The 27959-nt window shown below is 40.2% G+C and overlaps 2 protein-coding genes and 1 non-coding gene across 8 annotated transcripts in view; 2 read left to right on the top strand and 1 right to left on the bottom strand.

The window, feature by feature from the left end:
* Nucleotides 1-1337: 1337 nt before the first annotated feature.
* On the top strand, nt 1338-1450 carry LOC115783835 (U5 spliceosomal RNA). The gene has a single exon (XR_004020246.1). It is a non-coding gene; the product is annotated as a U5 spliceosomal RNA (small nuclear RNA).
* Nucleotides 1451-3957: 2507 nt separating this feature from the next.
* Nucleotides 3958-13835, bottom strand: LOC115783396 (SH3 and cysteine-rich domain-containing protein 3-like). Of its 5 annotated transcripts, none has more exons than XM_030734199.1 (13): nt 13630-13835; nt 12825-12899; nt 12227-12305; nt 11598-11754; nt 11407-11504; nt 11238-11298; nt 9317-9414; nt 9045-9114; nt 8905-8954; nt 8683-8765; nt 8521-8572; nt 8287-8424; nt 3958-5053 (listed from the first exon to the last, which is right to left on the bottom strand). In XM_030734199.1, the coding sequence occupies exons 2-13, from the start codon at nt 12830-12832 to the stop codon at nt 4946-4948; spliced, it is 1002 nt and encodes a 333-aa protein (XP_030590059.1). In that variant the 5' UTR covers nt 12833-12899; nt 13630-13835; the 3' UTR covers nt 3958-4945. The 5 variants fall into 5 exon arrangements, with proteins under 5 accessions (XP_030590059.1, XP_030590061.1, XP_030590060.1 ...); XM_030734201.1 differs by having other exon boundaries at nt 4946-5053; nt 12825-12919; nt 13548-13835; XM_030734200.1 differs by having other exon boundaries at nt 4946-5053; nt 13548-13835.
* Nucleotides 13836-14639: 804 nt separating this feature from the next.
* mbd6 (methyl-CpG binding domain protein 6) overlaps nt 14640-27959 on the top strand; it is a 32051-nt gene continuing 18731 nt past the window's right edge. Inside the window, exons 1-7 of one of the 2 annotated variants that reach the window (XM_030733418.1) lie at nt 14640-14823; nt 15789-16008; nt 17022-17155; nt 19215-19317; nt 19780-19951; nt 22825-25233; nt 26418-27415. In XM_030733418.1, the coding sequence (XP_030589278.1) occupies nt 17040-17155; nt 19215-19317; nt 19780-19951; nt 22825-25233; nt 26418-27415 (3798 nt within the window). In that variant the 5' untranslated portion in view covers nt 14640-14823; nt 15789-16008; nt 17022-17039. Of the gene's footprint in view, nt 15157-15788; nt 16009-17021; nt 17156-19214; nt 19318-19779; nt 19952-22824; nt 25234-26417; nt 27416-27959 lie in introns of both variants that reach the window. The other variant, XM_030733417.1, reaches the window with a different exon arrangement.

Raw genomic sequence — 27959 nt, 5'->3', positions numbered from 1 at the left:
TATCGGTTGAAGCGTATTAACATTTAAAGGCGCATTATGTAGTGATGGTGAGATGAAGCTTCATGAAGCACTGAAGCTTTCCATTCAATCAGTGAACCCATGGATCGAAGCTTCATGGTGCTTCATTTGCTCTCCTCCGCCATCAAGTGGACAGTCAATATAAAACAAGCAGACGGATAATCTGATCAAAGCTTTGGTGCGTGAAGCTCTGAACAGTACAAATGATTTTTGAGACGGTAATAAATAAATCCTGAACTAACTAATATGGTGTCTGTATTTATGAGACAGTGTTGGGGTCGAAATAAATTGGGGAGAGAGTTGTGATGTTATTGATGTGACTTTGTTACTTGGTTTGTAAATGTGCTCATTAGGGACATTTTATTGATTCGTTTTTATTTCGAAACAACAGCTTTACCACAGTGCCGGACCTCGTGCGGTTTCTTTTAAACGATTTCGCCTGCTTTAGAAAATACCCTTTCACAGGGCCAGTGGCGCAAAAGTGGGTATGCACTATATGCAATGCATAGGGGCGCCACACAAGGGGGCGCGATGCGGGGGAAATTATTTCTCTATTTGGCATTTTCTGTATTTAACAGCTGTGCATATGATATGATCAGTAACAGGCACAGCGCTGATTAGGCACCCCTGTGTTCCAGTTTATGTACAGGAGAGCAGTGTGTTTAATTTATGAGATAAATCATCATCAGTTTCCAACTTCTGAACGCATTTTAATGAGCAGTAAATTAGTTAATGCAATAAAAACACCTTTCAGGATTTCATGGATTTTCAAACTGGGTTTTTAGAGACTTGCGTTGTGAATGAGAGCCCCGTTCATTTTGCCCTGCCTCATGAGCGCCCCCTATTATACAGGATGTTCCGAGAGTAGCAGCTCTATCCTATTTATAAACTCTCTGATATGCATTTTATTGAAGGTCAGGCTCGCGAGCACTTTATGATAGTCCCAGATAAATATAGAGACATATTTTACACCGTTTAAAGACTGTTAATTCACACCTTTATTCAAGAGTCGCGTAATGTTTTACAGAAAGGAAAAAGCAGACATTTTGTCGCTGTTGAAGCGGTTAACAAAGGAAGGGGGCGGAGTCTCCTTATTCCCACAATGCCTAGCGCGCATTAAGCAGGTTAAAGAAACGTAGCTCATATTTAACTGTCACTCACAATAAGTATTTGAGCATGTGTTGATGGTATATGTAGTAAAATTGTATTTATGTATCACAGATACAGTCAGCAGGTTTTTTTTGTTTTTTTTATGCAAACCGTAACCGAACATACCAGGGCGAGAAATGGCTTCACTCACTCAACACTGTTCTCGTTAGCGCTCTTGTTTCTCTTCATATCGTATAAATCTTTCGCCTTTTACTAAAGATTTCCGTGGAGAGGAACAACAAGAGTATAACTCAATTTTTTGATGCCCTGCAATTGTGGGGCTTCTTTTCCATGTCAAAGGAAATATTCTATGAGCAAGACTTCTTACTATAGTCTAAGTTTACACAGGGGAACTGGTGTAGAAACCGTTTTCACCTGGATGGTCTGCGCTCTGTCAGCAAGCTCTAAAACTGCTGCAATAAGCAGGCAGAACTAATAGAGTATGCACAAAGTAAACCGATTCTATGGCCACAGTCGTGCACAGCGTCGTGTCCTCTAGATTACATAAAAGTTATACTGAAACACCCCTTCACCGCCACCGTGCTCTAGTCAGCAGTAATGCGCCTAGAAGCTGGTTGCCAACAGCCAATAAAATCCAAAGAAGAAGAAGGACATCCGGGACAAAATGGCTACCTCCGTATAAACACAAGAAATACTCTCATTAACTTTTTTTTTTATAGATTTACTGTAAAAACTGCGCAGTGTGCCAGTGGGTAAAAGAGCACGATCGTCTGCAGGTGTGCGGATTTTTATGTCAGTTTGACTCCCTCAGCTGAGGCCAGTCACGGCTGCTGCTGACACGGCAGAAGCTGAAGTCTTATGTGACTGTGACGCTTCTGCCGGTTTCAAAACACAGCATGTGGGGCAGCGGAAGAATAAGAGCGTCATCTGGAAATATTTTACTGGCTGTAATGATGATGCGGCCAAAGCGCTGTGCAGCGTTGGTAAGAGATCTGCTAGCAGAGAGGAGGTCTTCTAACCACCAACTCTTTGCACAACCGCATGCATAACGAGCGTGGCGACATGCCAGCTGCACGCCGCAAGAGACCGCAGCGTCTCCCAATTCCTTTTACTGATATACCCCATGTCCCATTAAACGAGAGGATCGCTGATAATGTGGGTGAAATGCAACTTTTCCATATTCACAAAGTCGTAAAGGTGGTGGCACCTCACAATCTCCCCACAAGCATTCAAACCAGCAAGAAAGTCATAACAGAGATGCGCTAATAATTGAAAGAGAAAGTTTCCAGCTGGCGCCTACCTGTCTTTGAACACCCACCACCACCCACAATAAAGGCACATCCTTTAAGACCTCAGGTTTAAGATCACACTGGCGCTGCTCAGATCTGTGGCCAGTTTAGTTTATTCATGCCTTACAAAAACAACATTACACAGCATAAGAAACCAGGATTGCACAAAAAAATGCTGTAATCCTCTAATCAAATTATGTCACATAATCCAGTTTTGCTTTTGATCTGGATCAAACCTTCAGTTTGGGTTGTCCAAAAATTTAGGATACATTTGGGATACATGGGATGAATTAGAGCGGAGACTGTGAGCCAGACCTTTTCATCAAACATCAGTGTCTGACTTCACAAATGTGCTTCTGGAAAAATGGTCAAAATTTTCCATAAACACACTGCTAAACCTTATGGAAAGCCTTCCCAGAGGAGTTGAAGCTGTCATGGTTGCATATTAAACCCTATGGATTAAGAATGGGATGTTACTCAAGTTCATACACGTGTGAAAGCAGACGAGTGAATACTTTTGGAAATATAGTGTAAGTGAAAAAAAACAAACAAACAGAATAGTCCATCAAATATTTTTTATTATCAAACAGAGTAATTTAAATGTAACTTTCATTTTTCACTCATAATCACAGTGACACAAAAACGAATTCCAGTAATTGCATCTCTCATTGCACCCCTGGTCGGTTCCTCATTCTGAGGCATTGCACGTGGATTTTCTAGGTCCTCAGCAGCAGGATGGAGGATCCTCACTGTGAGAACCAGCTGTCAGTACCAAGTTCAAAACAATCTTTGCCAACTGTATATGATGATGATGATGATGATGATGCCTACAAGTCACATTTCAGATGAGAAACTGAACGAGCAGATGAGGAATAAATCATTCTTGCTAAACTAAACCAAAGCCAGGCTTGAGCTCCACCTCCTCAACGCACAACTTCAAAATGCTGGTATCTTCATAAACGAAGAATTCTGAATGTGCTTCTGCACAAAACTTAACATGACCTCATGCTATTCTACCTGTTATTCTTCACATAGCTTAAATGATAATATTTAGTCCCATTTAGAGCACCTTTTTTTTTAATCTGGATTTAGTAATCCGGAAAAATCAGGAATCAGCAGCAAACAAGCCTGTTCTGCAGCGCAGAGTCTCACAGCAAGTAATGCAGCACCTTTGTCAAAAACAGCAACATCATCAGGTGTAGTGGAGATTTACCCGACTCGAGTGGCAGTGAAGCGTCTCCTCCGAGAGGCTCTTGAGGAGATGCGGTCGCTCCGGATCAGTTCTTCCTGTCTGTGTGCTGCAGCTGGTTCTCACCAACTGGATGAGGTTTTATTTATTTTTTAGCTTCAGCCTTATGTGCTTTTTTTTTTTTAATCTAGAGCTGAATTCTTTTTGAAATGGCATTTAAAATCAAATCAAACAAATAAAGCTGGGTATAAGTGGAGATTTGGTTTAAAGTAGACATAAATGTATATAGATGTGGACGGCTAGAAGACAAGTTTCTACATGAAACTGCTCACAACAAAGTTTGTGGTGTATTTATTTATTTTTTGAGTAACTGGATCATGATTTCAGGAAGCTCTGAGCGCCCTCTTGTTTCGTAGTTCCACCAATGGACATTTCACAGCAAAATAATCCACTTGGGTAAATAGCAATACAGGCCACAGGAAAAAGAGACATATTAGACTTTAGGTCAAACTGTCTCTTCTCTGTTAAGGTTTGCTTTAAGTGCACTTTAGTTTTAATTCTTTTTTTTCTTTCTTGCTTCAGGTTGTCAGAGTCATACGTAAAATAATGTACAACAAACTTTAACAAGTTTTTTGCTCTTTTTAAGCTTTAAATGCTATGTACATGATGTTTCTATTTATGCCAGTACAGAGGACTCAGAGAGGATGATAACATGATAACAATCAGGTAATTAGCAGTTTCTTTTTTTTTTTTAAATAACTCAGATAAAACAGTTGCATCCTTGTGGTAAGTAAATAATGGGCAAGTGTTTTAATTAAACTCACCATTCCCAAGTAAACAGTGGGAAATAGAGATAAATAGCTACATTAATCTTTTAAGCTATTTAACTTGAAAAAACAAAAACAAAAAAACGTGAACCAGAACTGAAACAAAAGTTAAAGGTGCATTTTGATTTACATTAATTTGCCACCAGTAATCATGATCAATCTGGCACATTTGTTTCAGCCTCATTAATTCTCCAGCTTCATATAAATTCATCAGTGATTTTATAATCATTAGTAAGGCTCTCCATTTTTTTCTACCTGTCCTTAAGATAGTAAAAACTAAAATCACCAGACAGCAACTTAAAACATCTACTATGCTATTCACAACAAAGCCAATAAATCAGCTAAATGTCTCCTTTAATGTAGGTATTAATGAAAAAGGCTGTCAAACAATTGTGTCTAAGGCACAGATATTTTTAGCTTTTCTATCGGTAGCAAATGTAGAAAATCAGGACTTCCAGTTCTTGCTAATACTTAAAGTGAGCTGCAGCGTTTTCCATTGCACATCAGGCTGATTATGTCACAGTGATCTCCTGCAGCAGATCAGCAGGGAAGTAGCCCAGCTTGCGTCCAGTGCTGACCTTCAAGTAGCCACCTTTCTCATCTCCTTTCTTCACCACAATCTGAAACACAGAGTGACAACAGATCAAACAACCTAGCTATTATAAATACCTTTGATTTACAAGTAGGTTTTTCATTTATTGGGCAAAGACAGTTTTTGTAGTTTTGTGTTTTTGACACCAACAGAGTGGATTTTAAATCAAACAAAGATGTGAATGAAGTGCAGTTTAGATTCAAGGGGTTTTACAAAAATGTTACATGAACTGTTTAAGACCTGCAGCCATTTTTATACATAGCCTCCCATTTTTAGATGCTCAAAATTAATTGGACAAACTAACATAATTTTAAACATGAGGATTGTTTTAAACACTTGGATAAAAGTACTTGGAGTATCATGCGTGCCTGAGGTGTAGAACCCATGGGCATCACCAAATGCTGTGCTTCCTCCCTTGAGTTGCGCTGCAGCTGCCGTCAGCTGCTGCTTGTTTGTGGGTTGCTCTGCTTTCAGTTTTGTCTTCATTAACTAAAAAGCATATTCTGCTGGGTTGAAATCAGGTGACTGATTTCAACCCAGCAGAATATGCTTTTTAGTTAATGCTTGGTTTGCTTGGTTTGCTTTTGCAGTTTGATTTGCGTCATTATCCATTTATGAAGCACTGTCTGATCAGTTTTGCAGCATCTGGTACAAGTTATTCTTGATTTTATCTGCCAAAAAAGATTTATTTTTTTCAAAACTGTGCAAATTCTTCTAGATGTTTTCTGGCAAAGTCTGATCTGGCCTTCCTGGTTTTGAGTTTATCCAGTGGTTTGCACCTTGTTGAGAAAGCTCTGTATTTCCATTCATGAAGGCATCTCTTGATTGTAGACCTGGACACTGATGCACCTTCCTCTTTGAGAGTGTTCTTGACTTGGTTAGATGCTGTGAAATTGTTTTGCCTTAACCATGAAAATAATTCTGTCCTCATGCACTTTAGTTGTCTTCTGTGGTCTTTCAGGCCTTTTAGTGTTGCTGAGCTGGCCAGTGCATTCATTCTGCTTAAGAATCTACCAGGTTGTTGATTTGTCCACTCCTAAGGTCTTTGCTATCTCTCTGATAGGTTTATTTGGGTTTTTCAGCCTAATGATGGCCTCCCTCACGTGCACTGACATCTCTTTGGGCTTCATATTACAGTGAAAAGCTATGAAATACAAATTCAACACAATTGTCCAATTGCTTTTGAGTCTCTGAAAATGAAGGACTGTGTAAAAAAAATGACTGCAGTTCTTGAACAGTTAATGTAAAATTGTTGTTAAACCCATTGAATTAAAGGTGAAAGCCTGCACTGCAGTCACATCTTGAGTGTTTGTTTTCAAATCCACCGTGGTGGTGTACAGATGAAAAACAACAATAATTGTGTCTTTACCCAACAAATTATTGTCTAACTGTAAGTCACTGCCTGTGTTAGCCATCACTTGTTTAATAAAACATTAATAAGATTTGGCCAGCAACCTGGTGTGGAGATGTTGATTTCAGAACACTGCAGAAGCATTTTTAATCTTTAAAAAGAAATTACAGTTTTTCTGACAACTCTTACGAGAATTCTTCAGTCCTGAATATGATCAGTCTATCTCTATTAATGGGCTACGTACCACAGGCCTTTAAGGTGGCAGTAATTAAACCATTACCAAGCTGCCTTATCAAATTAGGGACCAATCTACAACCTTTCTTTTACCTAACAAAATCTTTAAAAAGTAGCTGTAAAACAGCTAACTGCAGAGGAATGTTTTTTGTTTTTTTTTTTCCAAAAGATTCTGAACAGGACCCTGAACAGGATAAGCAGAAGAGAATGGATGGATGGATGGATTCAGAATTCATCACAGTACAGAAACAGCATTAGTGAAGGTTATGAATGATCTTGTTATGGCCTCTGACAGTGGACTCATCTCTGTGTTTGTCCTGTTAGACCTTACTGCAGTAGTCAATACTGTTGACCATAAATTTTTTATTTTTTATTTTTTTTACAGAGATTAGAGCATGCCACAGCTGGGATAGGCTCCAGCTGCCCTGTGAACCTGAAAAGGATAAGTGAAAGAAAATGGATGGATGAATTAGAGCATGCTATAGGCATTAAAGGTATTGTGCTGCAGTGGTTTGAATCATATCTATCTAATAGTCTCCAATTTGTTCATGTAAATGAGGAGTCTTCTTCACACAATAAAGTTAATCAAAAAATAAATTCATGCATTTATTACTTCTAGGCTGGACTATTGTAATTCATTATTATCAGGCTGTCCTAAAAGCTCCCTGAAAAGCCTTCAGCTGATCTAAAATGCTGCAGCTAGAGTACTGACAGGGACTAGAAAGAGAGAGCAGATTTCTCCCATATTGGCTTCTCTTCATTGGCTCCCTGTTAAATCCAGAATTGAATTTAAAATTCATCTCCTCACATACAAGGTCTTGAATAATCAGGCCCCATCTTATCTTAAAGACCTCATAGTACCGTATCACCCCAATAGAGCACTTTGCTCTCAGACTGCTGGCTTACTTGTGGTTCGTAGGATACTTAAGAGTAGAATGGGAGGCAGAGCCTTCAGCTTTCAGGCCCCTCTTCTGTGGAACCAGCTTCCAGCTTGGATTCGGGAGACAGACACCCTCTCTATTTTTAAGATTAGAATTAAAACTTTCCTTTATGATCAAGCTTATAGTTAGGGTTGGATCAGGTGACCCTGAAGCACCCCTTAGTTATGCTGCAATAGACCTAGGCTGTTGGGGGGTTTCCATGATTCAGTGAGTGTTTCTTTTCATTCACCTCTTTTACTCTGTTTAAACACCACTCTGTATTTAATCTCTAGTTATTATTAATGTCTGGCTCTCTTCCACATCATGTCTTTTGTCCTCTCTCTCTCCCCTCAGCCCCAACCGGTCGTGGCAGATGACTGCCCCTCCCTGAGCCTGGTTCAACCGCAGGTTTCTTCCTGTTAAAAGGGAGTTTTTCCTTCCCACTGTTGCCAAGTACTTGTTCATAGGGGGTCGTTTTGACTGTTGGATTTTCTCTGTATTATTGTAGGGTCTTTACCTTACAAAATAAAGTGCCTTGAGACAACTGTTGTTGTGATTTGGTGCTACATAAATAAAACTGAAGAGAAGAGAAGAGAAGAGAAGAGAAGAGAAGAGAAGAGAAGAGAAGAGAAGAGAAGAGAAGAGAAGAGAAGAGAAGAGAAGAGAAGAGAAGAGAAGAGAAGAGAAGAGAAGAGAAGAGAAGAGAAGAGAAGAGAAAAAGATGCACGTTCTCATACACACTCATATTGAAGTTACCTGATCTTTCTTAAGTGTAATTTGTCCCATCTCTCTGTTCCCTACAAAGGAGCGGGTCACCTTGTAGACTCTTTCTGAAGCACGCACTTTTATGAGGTAGTTGGCGGGGAAGTAGCCTGTCTTCTCTCCCATCTTTCCCTGACAATACAGTGAACAGAATTTAAGCCCTCATCAGCGGTAACACATTTTGAACCAGAATTTTTAAAGCTTTAATAATCAAAAACTTTAACTCACCCTCCACCACTCTTCATTGGAGTCATCCAGTACTGTGATCCGATCACCAGGGCTAATAAACACATTCTCAGTAAGTGTTTTTATCATTGCCTTTTTGTTAGAATTCCCTTAATAAAAATTAAGCGTGATTAAATTGAAAAATTGAATGTCTTTCAAACATACTGGAAGTCGAGGTCATCTTTTTCAATGGCCTTGAAGCGATAGAGAGCCAGGTAGTAGTGGGACTGGGAGAATGTGCCCTTAGTCTGTTGACAGAAAAGCACAGATGCTAGTGCGCGTGACAAATTATATTGATTTGAGACAAAAACATGCACATATGGTGTTTCTTTGGAACAAAACTTTACATGCAAGCAGCGGATTCTTCAGAGTAATTGCACTGTTTACCTTGTCATCTGCTTTGTCTCCTCCTTTCTCTTTTTTTTCATCAGGCTTCACTGTTTGCGTATCAGACATAACATAATCATATTTTTATGACCAACTTGCATCTTTTACATCACAGACAAAGCCTATTGGATTAGTTCTACCTTCTCCTCCGTCCTCATTCTCTTTAGGCTGTTGGTTCTCCTCCTCCTCCTCTTCCATCATCATCATCATCTAGAGGACACAACACTGTTAAAGCCAGCACTAATATTATTATTAATAGTTTATGTATTAAATATAAAATCTATCCTCAAAGCGATTTCAAACTCTGCATTTTCTTGGTTACACAAAAATAATTAATTTTGCTTGCAGTTAATCAGTCACTGAACATTTTTGAAATTGTCTTGTCTTGATTAAAATGATAATAAATGCTCACATTTTTCTTGTCATTTTCATTTTTCTTACGCTCCTTATTTGCCATGATGACGCCAACCCGCAGGGTGTCAAAAACTGGGTCGTTCCGGTTTGGGTTGTCTGACAGAGATAAAAAATGAGATCAGCGTGCAGTATAAGAATTACTGTACACCAGACTGTACGACCATTAAGGCTATGTCTTCACACATGCATACCAAATCCCAAATGTAAAAATTTTTCCTGCTGTTTTTTTTTTTGAAGATTCTACAGTGTCTTATAATCCAAGGAACTCAGTGAAGATCTAAGAAGGAGAATTGTAGATTTACACAAGTTGGCAAGGTCTCTTGGAGACCTTTCTAAACAACTGCAGATTCCAAGATCATCAGTTTAAATGATTGTACTTGGTACGAGTTATTTGGATATATTACCACTTTGCCACGGTCTGGAAGAAGACTCAACCTGTCACACTTTGATAAGAGGAAGTTGGTTGGGATGTTCAGGAACAACCCAGGAACCACCAAGGCTCAAGCCTGCCATGAAACTGCTGGAACACCAGCATTACTGTCTACAGTGAAGTGAGCTTTACATCACTATGGCGTGAGAAGGTGCTGACCAAGGAATGAGCCCCTGCTCCAAAATTGACACCTTCAAGCTTGACTGAAATTTGCAGATGCTTACATGGATGAGCCAGATACTTTCTGGAGAAAAGTTTGATGGCCATACGAGACAAACATTGAGCTATTTGACCACATTGACAAGAGGTGTGTTTGGAGGAGTAAAGGTGAGGCTTTCAAACCTAAGAAAACTGTACCAACTGTCAAGCATGGTGGGGGTAGCATCATGCTCTGGGGTTGTTTTGCTGACAGTGGTACTGGTACATTGCACAAAGTGAATAAGGAAGAAGGCAGACTTCCTCCAAATTCTTCAACTTCACCTCAAATCAACAGCTAGATGTTTAAAAACTGGACACAGTTGGGTGCTCCAACGGGACAATGATCCCAAACACACATTGAAACTGGCTTTGGAATGGATAACAAAAGCTAAATAAATATTTGCATATACGAGTTTTCATTTGTATCATGTTTGCTATATCTGACATTTTCTTGGCATTTTCTTTTGGAATTTATTGCTTAAAAATATATCGTGCAACTAATGGGAAAAAAAATCACATTGATGATGTAAAAGTCTCAAAACCTCATGTATCAAATAATATACACTATGCATGTATGTATTTGACTCTGTATGTTTTAGTGAAAATCCAAAATAAATTCAAACTTCTGCACCTAATTCTTGTTTTTTAAAGTCATTAAAGATGGATGCTGTACAATTATTCCACCCTGGAAAAAGAACAGTTGAAAGAAACCATTAAAAGCCCCAAATTACCATCACATTCACACCCACGATGAGTGTATGCAAACTTCTGGCCACACTGTATCACAATATTACTGTATGACATCATTATTAAAGCAGTGGGTCTTAAACTGCTGGGGATAGAGTCACTGCAGTTGGTGCACTAGGACGAAAGGAAAACCACAGAGTGAAGCTAAGAATGAATGAATGTGAAATATGATATGAAAAAAAAACACTTTAACTTAACTTGGTTTCTTATTTTATTGTTAACTAAATGCAGGGAAACACTGAGATAAAGGGCTCAGTACTACAATGGCACTATGTTTATTTAGTTGATAATTCTGTTGTTTTCATTCCAACATAAAGGTCAAAATGCTGTTTGAAAGCCTGCTTTACACTGTGCTATTTTTGCATTATTTTTGCTGTATGCTAAGTTTAAAAATATTTAAATGCAGCTTGTGAAATATAATGACTGCAACTGTTACTAAAGAAGAAATGCAGAGGCCATGCTCAGTCTCCTTTGTGGTAGCAACCTTGAATATAAGGTTAAGAAATCTAGCTACACAAGAGATATTGTCATTCAGAGGACTCACTTGGATCTGGCTGGTCACTGCTGTACAGGGGGGAGCTGTAGGCCCTTCTGAAACCAGGTGGCTACAGGGAATAAAAGAAAGGACACCATGTTTGAAAATTTCTGTCTCACTGTGGGCGGTAAAAGGAAACTGCAAACACTGCAAATGTAGTGTACATCAGCAAACTCACAATTTTGCCAAAGCACCTCTGGAACTCAACATACGACTGACATGAATGGTGGATGTTGGTCTTACAGTTTTTACACCTCAGGCAAAATTTGTTGTTCACTGAAAGATGAAAAGCCAAGATTAGTGGTGTCAGTCAGAAGAATATTTACCTACATGTAGCATTATATCATTAATATAATAACCAACACTTACGGACTATCATACGAGCACAGACATCACAGAACTTGGGTTTCTTGCAGTAGTGGTCCTTGAATTTGTGGGGTTTGTCATTGACCCGGACAATAGGCTCTGAAGGAGGTTCCGGTTCCTTCTCCTCCACCTCCACTTCCTCCTCATATATGAAATAGACCTGCAGAGGTAAAGGACATATCTCAGATATACCATTAAAAAAAAACATATTATAGAGGCACTGTTTTGAAGTATTGCCTGAAGCATTCCTTCATAAGATAAGGGATGTTTCAGGCAACACATGAAGCAAGTATCATGGTGGAAATAAGTTATTAAAGTTTTTAAATGTTGAACACTGAGCTGAGGAACAGGGATTAAATGTCACAGTATTATAAAATATTACATGAAGCTTTTTTGCCTTGTTTGCTTAACAGCTGATACCTGATCTTTACTTTTTAGGACCTACAGAATAACATTTTGATGACCCCCCCAGATTAGCCAGCAGTGCTCATTTTTTCCGAAAGGGTGTGTAAGGCAGGGACACTTAAGCTCATATTGTTTCTGATACTGCACCGCAATCCTGTCCCAGCTGGTGGCTATTTTAAACAGCCCAAGAATGGCACTGGGGGGGTCGACATGTTGCTGTCACTCACAGTGTCTCCGTCCTCCCTCACTACATTGTCAGGAGCTGGGGGGTTGTCATGGATATCCACAGAGTTTTTGTCATCATCCCTAACACACACACACACACACACACACACACACACACACACACACACACACACACACACACACACACACACACACACACACACACACACACAAAGAAAAAAACACACTCACCCATGAATAACATTAACTGGTGCAGCTGTAGAAAGTTACTCTGGTGTGTACATTTTATGCACAATAATTCATATCATTTAAGGTGGAAATTGCCTTTCCACCTTAAAATAATATAATCTTTATAATTTAATATAGGATTAAATTTGTTCAAGGGTGTACAAATTTAGTCCTATATTAAATTATCAGGATTATACTATTTTAATGTGGAAAGGCAGTGGCACATTCTTTCAAATGGATAAGGAGCTGCTTTAGACATGGATGATTAATGATGATCCTTCGGAATATTTTTCAGACATGGGCTACATTTAGCAGCATTTAGCATACTTGAAACTGAACTAAGGCTTAAATGGCAAACAGGTAAAATGTGCACCAAGAGGCGATTATATTGATTTTAAAAATTATACTTACGGCTCCATGATATGATGTAGACAGAGTCAGTACAGCCCCACCTAGAAAGTAAACAGCTGTTGCTCTCTTTTGTTGCTGGAAGATAGTGAGACAGTCTGATAAATGTGATAAAATGAGAGAATGTATTACTAATTACTGATTTGCTAAAATCTTTGAAGAGCTAATCTCATCTCATATCCATTATTATGTCCAGTTGTTTTCAGAGTCAATGTGATTGCCAAGTACATGTTCCTGAACTTTTTACAAATTTCCTTTAGAGCACAGCTGAAAGAAATAGCAAAAAATAAGCCTGCATTTGGCATCGACTAAAAATGTAGCAAAAAAAAATAAAATATAGAAGCACAGCAGAAAAGATATTCTTGTGTCTGCATGAACATTAAATGCACTTGCATATCTATACACACACACACACACACAGTCGTTGAATGTGCTTGTCTTCTATACTATTCCAGGGTTGTGAAATTCAGTCTCAGCACAGTTAAATTTGGCTGCTTCTGCCAGTCAGGAAAAAGCAAGCCAAATTCTATAAACATTTATAGAAACAAAAACAAAAAAATCAGACTTTGTAAACTGACAGAGACATTGTCACTGTGGAGGTTGTTTAGGTTGCGTTTTAAAACGAATGTAATGCCACTAAAATTAAACCAACTGACTACAACAGAGGTCATGCATATACTTTCAGCATTAAAAACACTGAGACTGTAAATTACAGCAACAGCCTACCTTTTGTCTAAATTTGTACAAATCGCACTGAAGAAATTACAAATCCGGTGTGCTGGCAAAATGTCTGTGAATGGGTTTTCACCTGCTGGCAATGACCAGAGCCCTGTATGGTCAGTGTGTTACAAAGCAGCTTCACTTCAGTCCCTCAGGATGCTGTGCTGTCACAAAGTCTGGTCCCTCTGTACTCTTTAGATGTTTTCCAAAGTGACTTTAGGTTGTAGTTTGAGCATACATCTGTAGTTGTGTATCTATGATTTTGTGTGCCTGTTTGTGTGCGTGCCAGGCTTAGCAGTCCTATGTCAAGTTGACACTTTGCAACAGCTGAGGACCTTGGACTGAGCACCAATGACGAGGGGAAATCAGATACTTTTTCTCCCTCTGTCTTCATTGCACCTCTTTCCCCTTGTCCCGCTTGTTCACAGACAAGAGAAACACAACCAGGTATCCATACTTACTCTTGTTATCCTTTGGAACCCAAAGATGTACAAAGGCTGAGGACCTTTATAATAAATTTACTTTTCCCCATACCATGCTGTATTTGCGTGCTTATGAATAATTGCGGATGTGCTGCAGAACCATACCTGAGGTCATGTCCTCAGTAATTAGTATTTTACTAGGGGACTGCAAATTTTTACTATAACCAAGATAGCTATGCATCAAACATGCACCAAAGAAGCCAGTTCTCTCTCTCTCTCTCTCTCTCTCTCTCTCTCTCTCTTTATATATATATATATATATATATATATATATATATATATATATATACGTACACCAGGAGAAATTGTTTGGGCATGCATATAGGCCTAAATGAGTACAGTATGTATAATTTTTAATTCAAATGTCATTTTCTTGGTAGGTCTGGGCTAAAATTCACTGTAGCCAAGTGGAAGTGAATCCACTATGTCAACTGAAGACATGATATTTATTATTCTGGCATTATCATGTCCTCTATCAAGGAGCTACACACAGCTGCACTCAGGTCTGTCTGGAGCACTACAAAGGTCCCGTTGCATGTCGGGTACAATATTCCTTAAGCGCCTAATGCGCATGCCCAACAGAAAACTCCATTATTTTTTTTGCTCGGAATTTGTAAGAGGAAAAAAAAAAAAAAAAAACAGTGGGCAACTGTGAGCTGGGGATTACATGGACCGTTATGGTTGTCGGAATATATTTGAAAGCTCCACGGTTTAGCAGAAGAGAGAGCAAAGCAACGGCCAGATAACTGCAGACCGGGAGTGGGACATCATTCGGTCTTGTCGGGACACTCCACAATCAAGTAAATTTCAGTCAGTTAGCTCGCTAGCTAGCATAGCTGGTGGCAGCGTTAGCCCCGAGATCCCAGGCGCAGTAAAATGAAGCGTTATTGCCCTTTGTTTTTAAGTCCGACTGGCAGACGTTGTATGAGCGCTGAGAGCTGAATGACCACACCGCTACGGGAATTGGATTACATAATGACTTATTTTGCTCTATTTATTAAACTATCAGCCGTTTTCAAAACATTATCTGGCTAAGCCCGTTTCGCTAGCCAGCTAACTCTAGATTCTCCCGCGAGCCCGAAAAGCCAGGACTCCAAAAACTTCGCCAACACAGAACCTGACGCAGAGAAAAGGTTGGTGGGACCTGCTAATATTGACGTTAGCTAACGGATATCAATAAGTAAAGTGTGATGTAGGTTTCAGATTTTTAAGAGGTTTTTTTTTGCAACGCGGTATTGTGCATGGGTCGTGTGTTGTTACTACAGCTAACGGGCAAGAGTTTTGTATTGGAGTGTTTTGTGCGCCTGACAGCTGTCACGACAACACAGTACAAAGTAGGGTAGCTTGCTAGCTTAGCTGTTAGCCTGGACGCTAGCTGCCGAGTATGAGCCGTGTACTTGGTGGGATTTTGTTCCCTACTTCACGCGGCTTGCTATGAAATTGAGAAAAAATGTTATTTCAGTTCAGGGTTGGATTAATTGCTCTTTCGTTTTGCCAGCCTGTTAGCTTTTTGAGTTGGTTGTTGCAGCTGCTTATACTGTAGCTAAACATTGAGTAAACTACGGGCCTAGGCAAACACACCCTTCTACTTCAAAGCAGCCAGATCTTGCTCTGAAGTTCTTCTGGGGGAGAGTAATGCATCTGATATAGTCGTTTTTCAAGCACGCTTAGATCAGATCAGTTACAAGATAGCTTTATTACAAGATATCTTTACCGCCGGGGGTCCCTGCCAGATTACATAATCCACCTCCACCTTTCTTTGCAGGCTTTCCATCTTCACCCATATTCCTACTCTGATGTGAACTGAACTAATAAATCTGTTGGAGTCATCCTTTTAAGTTGGGGATCTGCCCTCATAGCTGAAGAAAGTCGAGGTGTTTGGATAAGTCAGGTTTTACTGGCAGTGTGCTTCTAACCCACCAGCATGTACACTGGACAGTGGATACTCTAGCCAAAACAGATCCTGGCTTCCCAAAGATGACAAGGTATGCAACCTTTTTTTGTTTTTTGTTCGTCTTGGTATTACTTTATGTTCATAATAAGTTAAAAATCTTTCTTTCGCTGTGGCCACACCCCCTTTACAACATGTTTACATCATTTATTCTGCAGAAGCTTGTATTGTCTGCAGCATGGACATAAGAAAATAAATGCTGGGTACTTTCCCAGAACTTTTTTTGACACAGAAGACAGCTGAACAGTAATTGATGAACTGGTTTATTAGTAGTGTGCAATTAATTTGCAATGATTCCTATATGCATACTGCTTGATTCAGTTTTATCTTGGCTGAGTTCATCGCCATGGATAGGGTACATTGTAATATTTGATATCTGACATTGATTTTGGTGTTGTGTAATGAGTTGAATGCAGGTTAAGCATGCAGGGTGCTGTAAATAAAAGATTAATGATCACAAAGTCTTTACTACAGAAACATTCACCTATCTTTCATGTGTTTACTTTGATCCTCAGTGTCTCACACTGAGGCTCAACAAACTACCCTGATACATGCACTATATATAGTTAAAAATAAGGAGAGCTCTTTCAGAATAAAAGAGTAAAATTTATTGCAGAAGCATGAGCATGAAAAATTGAAGTATTTTTCCGGTTAGAGTGGTGGATATGAGTAAGCAGCTGGCTCATGGAGGTTTTGGTTTAGATGCCCTTGAGAACTCAGATAATGTGGAGATGGGGAAGATGAGCGAGCAGGATAATATCTATCTATATATATATATATATATATATATATATATAAAATAATGGAAATGAATTTACTGAGACTAAAAATGTGTTTTCCTCCAATAGGAGTACGTAGCATTGTATTAATTATATTTTAAGAAAAGCTCTACAGGGGTGCATACCACATGGGTTAAAATGCCCTCAGCAGCAGAGTCCCAGGTTTGACTCATGATAGGCTGAACTGTTACTGTATGTCACCTCCTTGCTCCCTCCCTCTCTCCTCATTAAAAAAAAAAAATGTGTTAACACTTTGCTGCTTTTCAAGGTGCTGGCAGGCTACAAAATGATGGGAGGCAGTGAGACTGTCAGTGGGGACAAGGATGGGGTCCATACCACTGCAATACACGTCCCCATCGGCTGGCAAAGGAGAGTGGAAGGAGGTCAGGTAATCTATGTCAGGTGCGTTGGTTCCATACTTGTGAACTTGCTGATTTTTTTTTTTTTTTTTTTTAAATAGTTGGGGAGATTTTGAAAGCACACGACTGAGTACTTGTGGCTGTTAAATGATTTATTCAGGATAAACGACTGTGCTGGTTTTGGCAACATATTTGGAGGGATATTATCTGGAAAGATGACTTGCTTTGTGGATTTGTATTTTTTTGTTATTATTATTTTGTGTCTAGCTGTAGTTTTTTGTTGTTGTTTCTTTTTTTTCTTTTTTTTTTTTTTTTTTTTCTTTTTTTTTCATGAAAGATATCCGTATCAGCAAAGAAGAAAAGAAAATGTTTGAGGCACTTTTAGGCAGTTCAAAGTGAGTAAAATTAAATTGGTTTCTTGTTTAAAAAATAAATTAAATTACATTTTCTGTTTAGTCTGGTGTTTTAATTTAAATACTGACCTGTCTTAGCACACCAGGTCTTTGTCAGGGCTGAAACAATTATATGCCTGACTGAATTCGGCTTTTTATATATCTCATCTTGTTTCTCTGCCAACAAGAAACATTTTCTTTTTTTTGTTGTCATCAGTTTTCCAGTCTGAAGATTACCTAAAGGCTTCTTTGAGTCACTGCAGGTGTACTCCACATTTCACCGCCTTTTTTGCTGTACAAGAATTCCCCTTTGACTTAAAAGACTTGGTCATCTCAGGGCAGGAAAAACTTTTTTTGATTTGGATACAAATATTTTTGTTGAACTGTGGTTTGGCTCTTGTTTAAATTTAGACATAAAATATGACATTGTAAATATGAAATTTCGTGTTACTCATTTTCAGGCCAGTTAGTTGGAGAGAAGCTTAATGGCTGCAATTAACTTGGAAAGAACAGTTTATTTTAATGTTAGCCATAACATACATAGTCACCAAAGGTAACTAGCAAGCTCGGTAAGCACAGCATTGAGACATGGAGCTGAGGTCACATTAAATTATCTCAGTGTATAATAAAGCTTGGATTGTTATTACTGCAAATAGACTCTGCAGAATCTGTTATTGTTACTTGACTTTAGTTGTTTAATGTCATAGTTTTTTTTTCTGACCATTGTGTTGCAAATTTCTTCTATTATGATTTTTGAAATTGTATAAAATGTTATATAAATATATTTTTTGTAATAAAAAAGAATAGGCCTCATAGACAGAGGTAGGCATCAGATACCCCAGCCCTGGTGCAAGACTGAAACCTTTTATTAACTATACATTGACAGAGACTCATCATTCTCGGGAGCTTATGCTATTTGTTGCTAATTCTCCACTGAGTATTTTTAATTATGCTGCCAGTTTGTGGCCTTTTACAGCTGTAGAAGCACCACAGGACTGCATTTTCTCCTTCAGTCCCTCATATGGCTCAGCAGTGGTTGCAGATGACACTTTTGTTGAACTGAATTGAATCAGACTTTTTTTTTTTTTTTTAAATCTCTTGCACTTCTATACAGTCAAGAATGAAACACTTGAAACACTGTTACTCCTGGACTGGGAGTCTTAAACGTGCAGGTCTCTTGCCCCAGCCTGTGGCTTTAACCTTAAAAAAAAAGGGGATGAATATGAACAGTGCCTAACCAGCTTATGTCTATCAGCTAACAGCTTACCCCCTTATTTTTGCTGAACCTCAGTAGCAATGACTAGCATAGATGTAGATGTATAAGTGGCTAGCCTTGAGTCGCCCATCTATGGATTCCAAGTTGAAAAAGAACAGAAAAGTCACAGTGGAACATGGAGAATTTAACCATGTCTGGATAAATTTGTTTTTCTCCACCAACGCAGCTGGTCTACCAGTACACTTGATCTGCAGTTATAGTTTAGTCAGTTTTATATTGCTTTTTTTTTTTTTTTCTCCTAACACTCTCCATTTTCTTCTGGCCTTGAGCCTCTCCTGTCACACATCAGTGTCCACCCCCTTACTCCCTGCCCACATTTTATTGCAATTTTTCAGAATTTTTGCACTGGGTGGAGTTAGGCTCGGAGCTGGGAGTGAGTTTGTGCTTTAACTGTGTCTCATTTGTTGCAATTTCTCTCTGCCTTCTTTCTGTAGTCCCAATGGCACTACCCTATCCAATCTGGAAGAGGTCAAGACCTATCTGATGACTGATGGCACCTGCAAATGTGGCCTCGAGTGTCCGCTCATCATCAACAAGGTGAAGCTAGTCTGTCAGCTTGTTTGTGCTGTTGATTTGTGTGTCTAGTCAGGGTTGGCAATACATAATAGAGTTTTCACATTTAATAAGCACTTTGATATTAATCTCGCACCCATTCTTATGATGGGAATATACTTGTGGATGCTGACATCACAGCTGAGAAGTTCTCATATTTTTCCTAGACTACTTGTAGGAAGCATGTCTAGTTGGATTTGTTTACACATACAAGTCCAAGTAGTCACAACAAATTGATTGGGACACAGATGTCTGCACACAGCCTCGTTTTCACCGTCCAGTAACAAAATTTACATCACCTTGACCCAAGCAGACCCTCACATACTTGCGGAAGCAGAAACTTCTGTGTAACAGTGGCATAAAAGTACAGAGAGAATCTAATTAAATGTTATGCATAAAGTTCTGTCTCAATTTTGTCTGATCCTCCTTTTTTGCTGTGTTGTGCAGGTTTTCAACTTCACTGCAGGTGCGAAGGTGGAACAGCACAGCCAGCCACTGGGCAAAGCAGAGCAGGACATGACCAAACTCTGTAATCATCGCAGGAAAGTGGTGGCGATGGCTGCTCTGTGTCGCAGTATGCAGGCTTCACACCTGCCCTTTGCGAACTTTCATCATCCAGGTAAATGACACGCAGTAGGTTTGAGACATGCTACTCATTTATGAGTTTGGTACTAGATATTAACTAAAAAATAAAAAATAAATTATTTTTTTTTTTTTTTTTTCAATTTTAATTTTCACAGATTTCCTAAAAATATTGAACAGAAAAGGCTCGGTTTAATTTTGTTTGAATGAAGTCTCTATGTAAGATGTTGACGATTTTCCCACATAGACTAATGTTGACAGTGCTGTGTGCACAGGAATAATATCAGGTAAAGGGCTGTGCAGGACCCAACACAGTTTTGCATGGGAGTACATGATCAGTATTACCGTGATCATAAAACCAATTATAGAGGAAATTTCATTTATGAAAGTGAGAGAGGCTCCTATTAATAAATTGTCTTCAAGTCAATCTTCAGATCCATTTTCTTCTACCTTACCTCTCTCCCCTCTTACATGCTGATTAGATTACAAGAATATCAGAGAAATTTTAACAGAATCCATAATGTTTAGATACAATTTATTCCACTTTAAGTCACGGCCTTACAAGGATGAATTTGCATCCATATTGTGGATTAGGTGTGTTTGACTGTGAGATGCACGTGGGAGTGGGTTTGTCCATCTGCATGAGTAGCCAGTGACTGCCGGAAATCCTGTGGGAGCTGGTGGGTGTGGCATTGAAAGGAAATTTGTTGCTTGCAGATATTTTTGTGTTGGTGAGTGTGGCAGCTGTCAGCCACACAGTATTGAAATTGCTGTACACAAAAATGTTTTGTTCCTGTTGATATTTTAATAGTAGTCATGTCCTTGTACCCTAAGAACAGGAGACATTCAGGAAAAACCATGATTTCCAGTTCCGGCATGCTTTGTTTCCTCCACTTCATTGTCCTGCTCTTATTTTTTCCCCAAAACCTGTTTGCATTTTGGCAAAACACAATTCCCTTCTGTTTTGTTACCTTTTCCTCTCTGACTTAGCCAACACTGTTTGAACATAAAGTACTAGAAAATAGTGAACACTTTTAACTTTTGAGTGAATTGTGATTTAGTTGAATGGGTAAAACTGCTCTGACTCAAGTCATGTGAACTGGATATTTTAGTACAATGTATACAAGACAAGCCCAAGAAGGTCACGTGGGCTATTAGGGAGCAACTGTTGAACCAGGCATTTTCTATGTACTTTGTGCAGTTAAATTCCTACATTAGTGCACATTTGAGCATACCCCCCCACCCCCCATTAGATAGCTCCTTTCTTTTCTCTAGATAATTTGATTTTAATTTGTTTTGGTATTTTCTCTCTGGGAAGGTATACTATTTTTGTATTGCACAGATCGACCTCCATTCTGATTATTCAGAAACTATCAGATAACAAAAGTGAAAGGTTTAGTTTCTTCTGCACATACTTGGGTATAATTTCAACATCTGATTCTTAGGAACCTGCATGGATTAAAAAAAAGTTGCACACCATTTACCTCAATCATTAACAAGAGCACCACTGAGTGGGTGCCAATGCTCGGCTGTTTTAGATTTGCGGGAAAAGTTATGGCCAAAGGTTTTGTGGCTAATGTTAAAGTTTTAGTGGAATTTCAGAGTCAAGAAAGGGGGATTAATATAATAGTGGTTAGCATCTCTAGATGTATAATATTATAGTTTATACGGCACATGTATCTTACTAATGTTGCAGCTCTGTTGAATATTCAGTGTTTATTTTAGTGTAGTGGCGTACAGTTCCTTACTAGCCTCTAACATGTAAAATGATGACCAAATCAGTCCAGTCTTTACTTCAGTCTTTGCAAATTATTTCACATTGATGGCCTTTTTATAGCCAAGCATTTTGCCAAAGTGCTTAGAACACTTTTTAAATAATCTATTATTTTAAAGGACACTAGTAATTGTGGGCAATTTCCATTGTAAGTATTAATCACAGTGAAATTAAGGAGGAGAAGCAGTAAAAACACTAGCTGAGCTCACTCCAAGTAAGCTAAGTAAGAATTTGCATACTTGAGTATTGAAAAATGACCATGAAAAGTATCTTTGACTTTTAATAACTTTTGTTTCCACAGCAAAAAATAAAGATGAAATGTACAGTTTGGCCACTGTGGGTTTATATCTGCAGTACATTTAAATTGTCTAAGTGTTAGAAAACAACCGTATGAACAAAAGTTGTGAAAAACTGTAATTAAACAGGCACAAATGGATAACTAATTTACATAAAAAGGATTACTAAAGATTGTGTACGCACTGTAAAATGCAAATCTGTGCTAACATAGTTGTAAAAATCCATGAAATGTTAAAATGATGGCAAGATTCCACATTTATCTGTGATCTGGTTTTTTTTTTTATATTAGCAATGTAAGACAAGACAAAAAAAAATGAGATGTATTAATAAGCCATCAGTCTCTCCATTAGGCTTGTATGTGTAAGGTAGAGAAAAGGGAAACAATAAAAAAATACTTAAGAATTGAAGAAGCAGTGCTTACAAACACCATGCCTTCATTTATTTAACATATGAGCTCCTGAAAGCTGAGTAAAGCATAAAACATTTCTCCTGCTCTGTGTGATGAATTTGAAAACTCCAAAATTATTGAGCACAAGATTTTCAGAAAACTTGACCTTGTCCAAGATTTTTAGTAGATGCATCTATGGTGTGAATTTAAACATCCTAGGCCACATTGTTCTTGAGTTATGGCCAGGTTTTTGTCGAACTGATGCCACGGCTGCCAAAGCTATGACAATAGCTCGACTTTTTCTTCAAGATAGCCAAGCTACAAATTAGACATTTGAATTCTTTTTATATGATATTTTTTTTTCACAGCAATTACTTTGTAAATCATTTAGCAGTCTCTGGAAAAAATTAATTAATGAGCTGTGTTTTTTTTTTTTTGACCCCACTTCTAGAGATGAGCAGTCGAGTGGACAGTCGTGATGCAAAGGGGGAACCCACAGAGCGTGAAGAAGAGGACCATGGGATTTTCTGTCCAAAACTCCATCCAGTCCCAGCTCGGCCCCAGAACAACCTTCACCCAAACCCCTGCGCCAGTCCTAAATCCTCCCACCAATTTATTTATCCTTACAATGGCTCCTCCCCTGTCCTTCACCCAGGCACAAACTCTCACCATCCACTAGATGCCTTGAGAAGACTTCACCATCCTGCTTTCTCAGCATCTTCCAGCTCATCCTCCAGCTCCTCATTTTCAGTGTACAGCACCCCACAGAGGTCACCCCGTACCCCCACTCCTCAAAGTATCAGTCAAGGTCAAAGAACACCTAAAACCCCAGAGACTCCTGTCTCTCCTCGGCTAGGACCCCTCTCTTCACCTCCTCCTTCTTCCTCTATGACTCTTGGTGGAGGAGGAAGAGGAACACAGACTCACACTCATCATCCTCACATTGTCATTGTGGGTGGCTCTACCCCTCCCTCCCACTCTCCCTCTGTCCATAATGTGTGTATGTCCCCACACCAGCGGTCCTGCCACCCATCAACCTCTCCTTCCTCTCTGTCTGAACAGGGAGGAGGCTTAACAGCAGCAGAAGGAGGAGCGCTGATAGGAAGTAACTTGCATCAAAGGAGGAAATCCACCTCTTCCTCTCCACACTCCCCACTTCCCTGTGGCTCCCCCAACCCCAGCCCCCAGCTACCCAAATACAAGCTGGAAGACATCTTGGAGCAGTTTAAGAACTCAGGCAACAGCAGCATTAATAATCACCACCTCCTAAACCCTAGTAATCCTTCCTTACTGACCAACCAAAGCAGTAGTAACCCTCATGGTCTTTCCTCAAAGCCCTCAAAGAGTATCTTGGCTCCAACCTCCAGTACAGGATCACAGGTTTTTGGGTTGAACTCTGCAGGGCCCTCTAGTTTACCTCTGGGGCCGTATTTGAACCACCACCATAGCCATCAGGGCAAACTGCCACATCCACCTTCTTTCCCTGCAAGCAGCCTCCTCTCTGCAGCTGCCAAGGCTCAGCTGGCTAACCAGATAACCCAGGGCCAGAGCTCAAATGTTGCCAACAACTCGGCGAGCTTGACCTCTTCTCTGGAGGTCTTAAAAGAGGCACAGCAGCAACATACATCAAAGGTAACAAACAGCACTTTACATAACAGCCACTCTCCCTCCTCCATTGCTTCTAGGCTTCCCCATCCCTCCCTTGCAGCAGCCTCCACTGTCTTCTTTCCTCCATCCCACTCTCTGGTCCAGTCCCTGACTTCCTCCTCGTCCCATCTGCCACCTACAGCAGAGCGCAATGCATCATATAGGAAGAGGCAACGGCGATCTCCCACAGTCCTCAGCATGCTAAGAGACACCCAACAGCTCTCTAATGGGCTGCGGAAGACCCCACCAGAAGATTCTGTTTCTGCTACAGTTATCAATCTTTCCTCCTCGTCCACTTCATTCCCCTCTTCCTCACATTCCTCCTCTACCTCAGCTGTGCAGAATCAGAATGCCATCATGTCGGATAACCATCATCAACTCGTCTCTGGGCAGATGTCCAGGTTCCCTGCTCCTCGACAAACAGCACAGCTTTCCAGGCCTCTGCGGTCAAATGAGGCTCTGGACTTCACTACAGGACTGACGCCCACACCTCTTGGCTTAGATCCTCCAACCCAGCCTTTGTCTGCCCTGTTACATCTGCTCAGTGTGCAGAATGCACAGGCTACAGTCTCAGCATCAGGCTTAGCTCAGTCCGGATCTGTGTCTGTTGAAGGAGGTGGACACACTAATAAACAGAGCCCCAAACAGTCACCCTCCTCTCCAATGTTTAATGTCAGGGACTCACCGACTCGGTCACCATGCCGAACAGATAACACTAATTCTCTCCCATTGATTTCACAGCCCCTTTCTCCTCCTCACCTCTCCTCTCAGTTCACATCAGCACAGTCTCATCCTCAGTCTACTAAATCAAGTCCTCTACAAAGAGATTCTTCGTGTACAGTGTTACCAAACTCAGATTTCCCCAACAGCAGCAGCCCATCTCAGCAAACACCTCCATCTCCCTTTGGCAAGCATCAGCAAACGGATAATCACATTCCTTCAGTAGAACCTGCTTCCCAGTCGTCTTTACAGGTTGCCTCGCCTCAGGGCACTGTGGCAAGAGAGATTTGTAGTAAGAATGAACCTACATCAGTGGACCTTAGCAATTCTCAAGGCAGTGTTCCTATAGGGGTGTCCACTTCCCCAAAGCCTCTTGATCTTAGCAACCATGTTCTGGCCATTCTCGCAGCATCCTCTGTGCCCCAGGAAGAGGACAACTCTTCCAACCATACCTCTGATGTTGAGATGTCTTCCCCAGGAAATCATACTGCAGGTGAGGATCATATTCAGTCTGAAGTGTGGTTTTAGTGTTAAAGATAAGGCTAAACTTGTGAATGTGTATTGAATTAATATGGTTTGCAGAGCTTGGCATTACACAGAAAATTTTGGTCATTCTTATTCTTAACGTGTGTTGTATTTGTAGCTGTGAGGTCTCCTTTAAAAATGGGCTTTATAGATTATTCTGCACTGCTGAAAAAAAAAAAAAAAAATCAAGGGAACATCACAGTATAGCACATCAGTTAAAAATTAAGTATCAGTCTAGCCAATTAAGTAGAAACCATTGTGAAGAAAATGGCACGAGTGGTTGACCTGCCACTTCTGGTGTTTTCTGGTGAATGGCAGTTGAGCTGCATGGTGTTGGTTTGTGAGCACAGGTCCCGCTAAAGGATGTTGGGACCTCATGCCATACTCTTGGAGTCTCTGACAAGTTTGGTCAGAAATGTGCAGATGAGTAACCTGTTGAAGGTAGTCTCTGGGGCTCTGGCAGTACTGCTTCTGTTCATCATTGCACAACGGAACAGTCCTACTGCTGGGTTGATGCCCTTTTACGGCCCTGTCCATCTCTCTTCACTTAATGGCCCATCTCTTGGTATCTCCTCCGCACTCTTGAGACATGACACAGCACAGTACAGATGGCATGCGTGGATGTGCCATCCTGAAGGAGCTGGACAATCTGCGCAACATGAGAGGCTGTAGGTGCTATCTAATGCTACCAGTAGTGTCAAGGACACTAGAGAAAAATCAGTCAGGAAGGATAAGAAGAGAGCAATGATCTTTGGCCACCACTTGCAAAACCATTCACTTTTTGGGTGTTGTCTTGTTGCACCTTGTCAATTTCATTTGCGTTTAAGTGGGTGAAAGATTGATACCCCGAAGTTTAACTGATGTTAAACTGTGATGAACATTTGGTCTCTGATCTTTTTTGAGCAGTGTATAGCAAGGGCAAGGGATGGATTTTTCTTTTCTTGTCACTGCTTTGAATTAGTGTGTTGGTGTGCTGGTTTTAGCTTTTAAAGTGAATTGAAGTTAAGTATTAGAATTCTGTGCCAGAGGCAACACAACAGTCATGTGCTATGTAAAATAATGTATGCTATCCAGCTTGAGACCTTTCTATAAAAAGTTGTTGAACGATAAGTCAGCCAAAACAGATTTTAATGATTCCTGTCTTTCCCCCAGGAACAGAAGAGTCTGAATATGGGGACCCAAAGATCTCTACGTTGACCAAACCTCCAGCCACCAGTCCCGGGTTCACTAACTCCTCTCGCCAAGGAGAGAATCACAGTCCTCCTAACCCTTCAGCTGTAGGTGACTCAGCCACTCCCTTAAGTCTGGCAGAGGCCTTTCCCTTCATGAACCAAGAGCAGCTGCTTCAGTTGTTGTCATCTACAGGAGGACTACCATCTGTCCTGGACCCCACAGTCCTGGCTTCATTGCCCCTAGGGGGGCTTTGGCTGGGAGGACAACATGCACAGATACCTCCTGCCAGTGTTACACCACAGCCACCACAGAATCTGTCAGAGCAGCAGCCATTACTGATAACACAACAAGAAGATACACTGCAGCAAAACCAAGACCAACAACAAAAGCAACTGCAGATTAACAATCATCTGTTTCCCTTGTTGCCCTTGCTGAGTGGTGCTCAAGGGGAGTTGCCTCTGAACCTTTTAGGCCTGCTAAACCCACTTCCAGCCCCAGCGTCAGCCCCTTCTACAGGACAGGAGGCTGACTTAACAGAAAAACCCAGTCTTCAGGCTCTGCTAATGGCCTCCTTGTTACAACAGCAGGCTTCCTTGTTACCTCTGTCTGCACTGGGTCAGTTGAGCCAAATCAGCTTGGAAGTTCCTATCCAGCAGTCACAGCAGATCTCTACCACATTGGAGGGCCTCAGTCTTGATAAGACCTCTGGCCTCCTGGACCCATCAACCCTAACTGGGCCAGGGCTCTTAGAGGTCACTCAGGGCCTCCTTCCGATTCCTGCAGGAGCTGAAGGCTCTATCCAAGCCCTTCAGTCTCTACTCATTCCTGCCACTCTTCCTCCTCCCCCTGCAGCCTTCCTGCCCCTCAGCCCTGCCTTGCTCACTGCTGCCCTGAGCTCTGCTGAGCTCCACCCGCCTCCCAATACCCAATTAGCTCCTGCACAGCAAACCCAGCAAACCCAACATACCCAACCTCAGGTACGCTCCCAATTTCCTATAGCTCTTTCCTCTGAGGTCATCCTAGTTTCCCTTGGAAATATTATAAGCTCATTTCCTTAACTCCTCCATTGTTTTTCACTGCATTCTTTTTAAATTCCTCAAAAAACAGTCAACCTTTTTCCTTTTCTACTAAAATGTGTTGTCTGCTAACCTGCTTTAAAATGAAACCTTCTTTACATGTTATACATTTGGATTGTTTACAGTCTTTCTGTCTTAATGTACCTGTGGCATGAATGGACATTTTTTGTAAACATTTTTTCATGCTGATTATAGTTCAGATATATGAAAATACAGAGGAAATGCTCAACACTGTAAAACAATAACTAAAAGAAGAAGGGTTAAAGAAGGAAATGAGTAACAATAATAACAACAATGTGTGAAAAGGTAGTGGGAGGTGTTCTGTTCAGTCTTGGAAAAATGCAAAGTCTCTTCTCAGACACATTTTTTTTTTAACTAAAATGGGTAATTTATCCAGCTACATTGTTTGTTTTTTTTACATCTTCAAAATGTAAATAATTGGTCT

This window comes from Archocentrus centrarchus, chromosome 7 (genome assembly GCF_007364275.1).
Source record: "Archocentrus centrarchus isolate MPI-CPG fArcCen1 chromosome 7, fArcCen1, whole genome shotgun sequence".
NCBI classification, from domain to species: domain Eukaryota; kingdom Metazoa; phylum Chordata; class Actinopteri; order Cichliformes; family Cichlidae; genus Archocentrus; species Archocentrus centrarchus.
This window is presented reverse-complemented; position numbering and strand designations above follow the sequence as displayed.

Bases quoted from the DNA above. Each gene is read 5' to 3' on its own strand.
- LOC115783396 (XM_030734199.1), bottom strand. The intron at 9,415-11,237 runs GTGAGTCCTCTG...TATCTCTGTCAG, and splicing joins CAGTGACCAGCCAGATCCAA to ACAACCCAAACCGGAACGAC. The intron at 8,425-8,520 runs GTGAGTTAAAGT...CTGTATTGTCAG, and splicing joins CCAATGAAGAGTGGTGGAGG to GGAAAGATGGGAGAGAAGAC.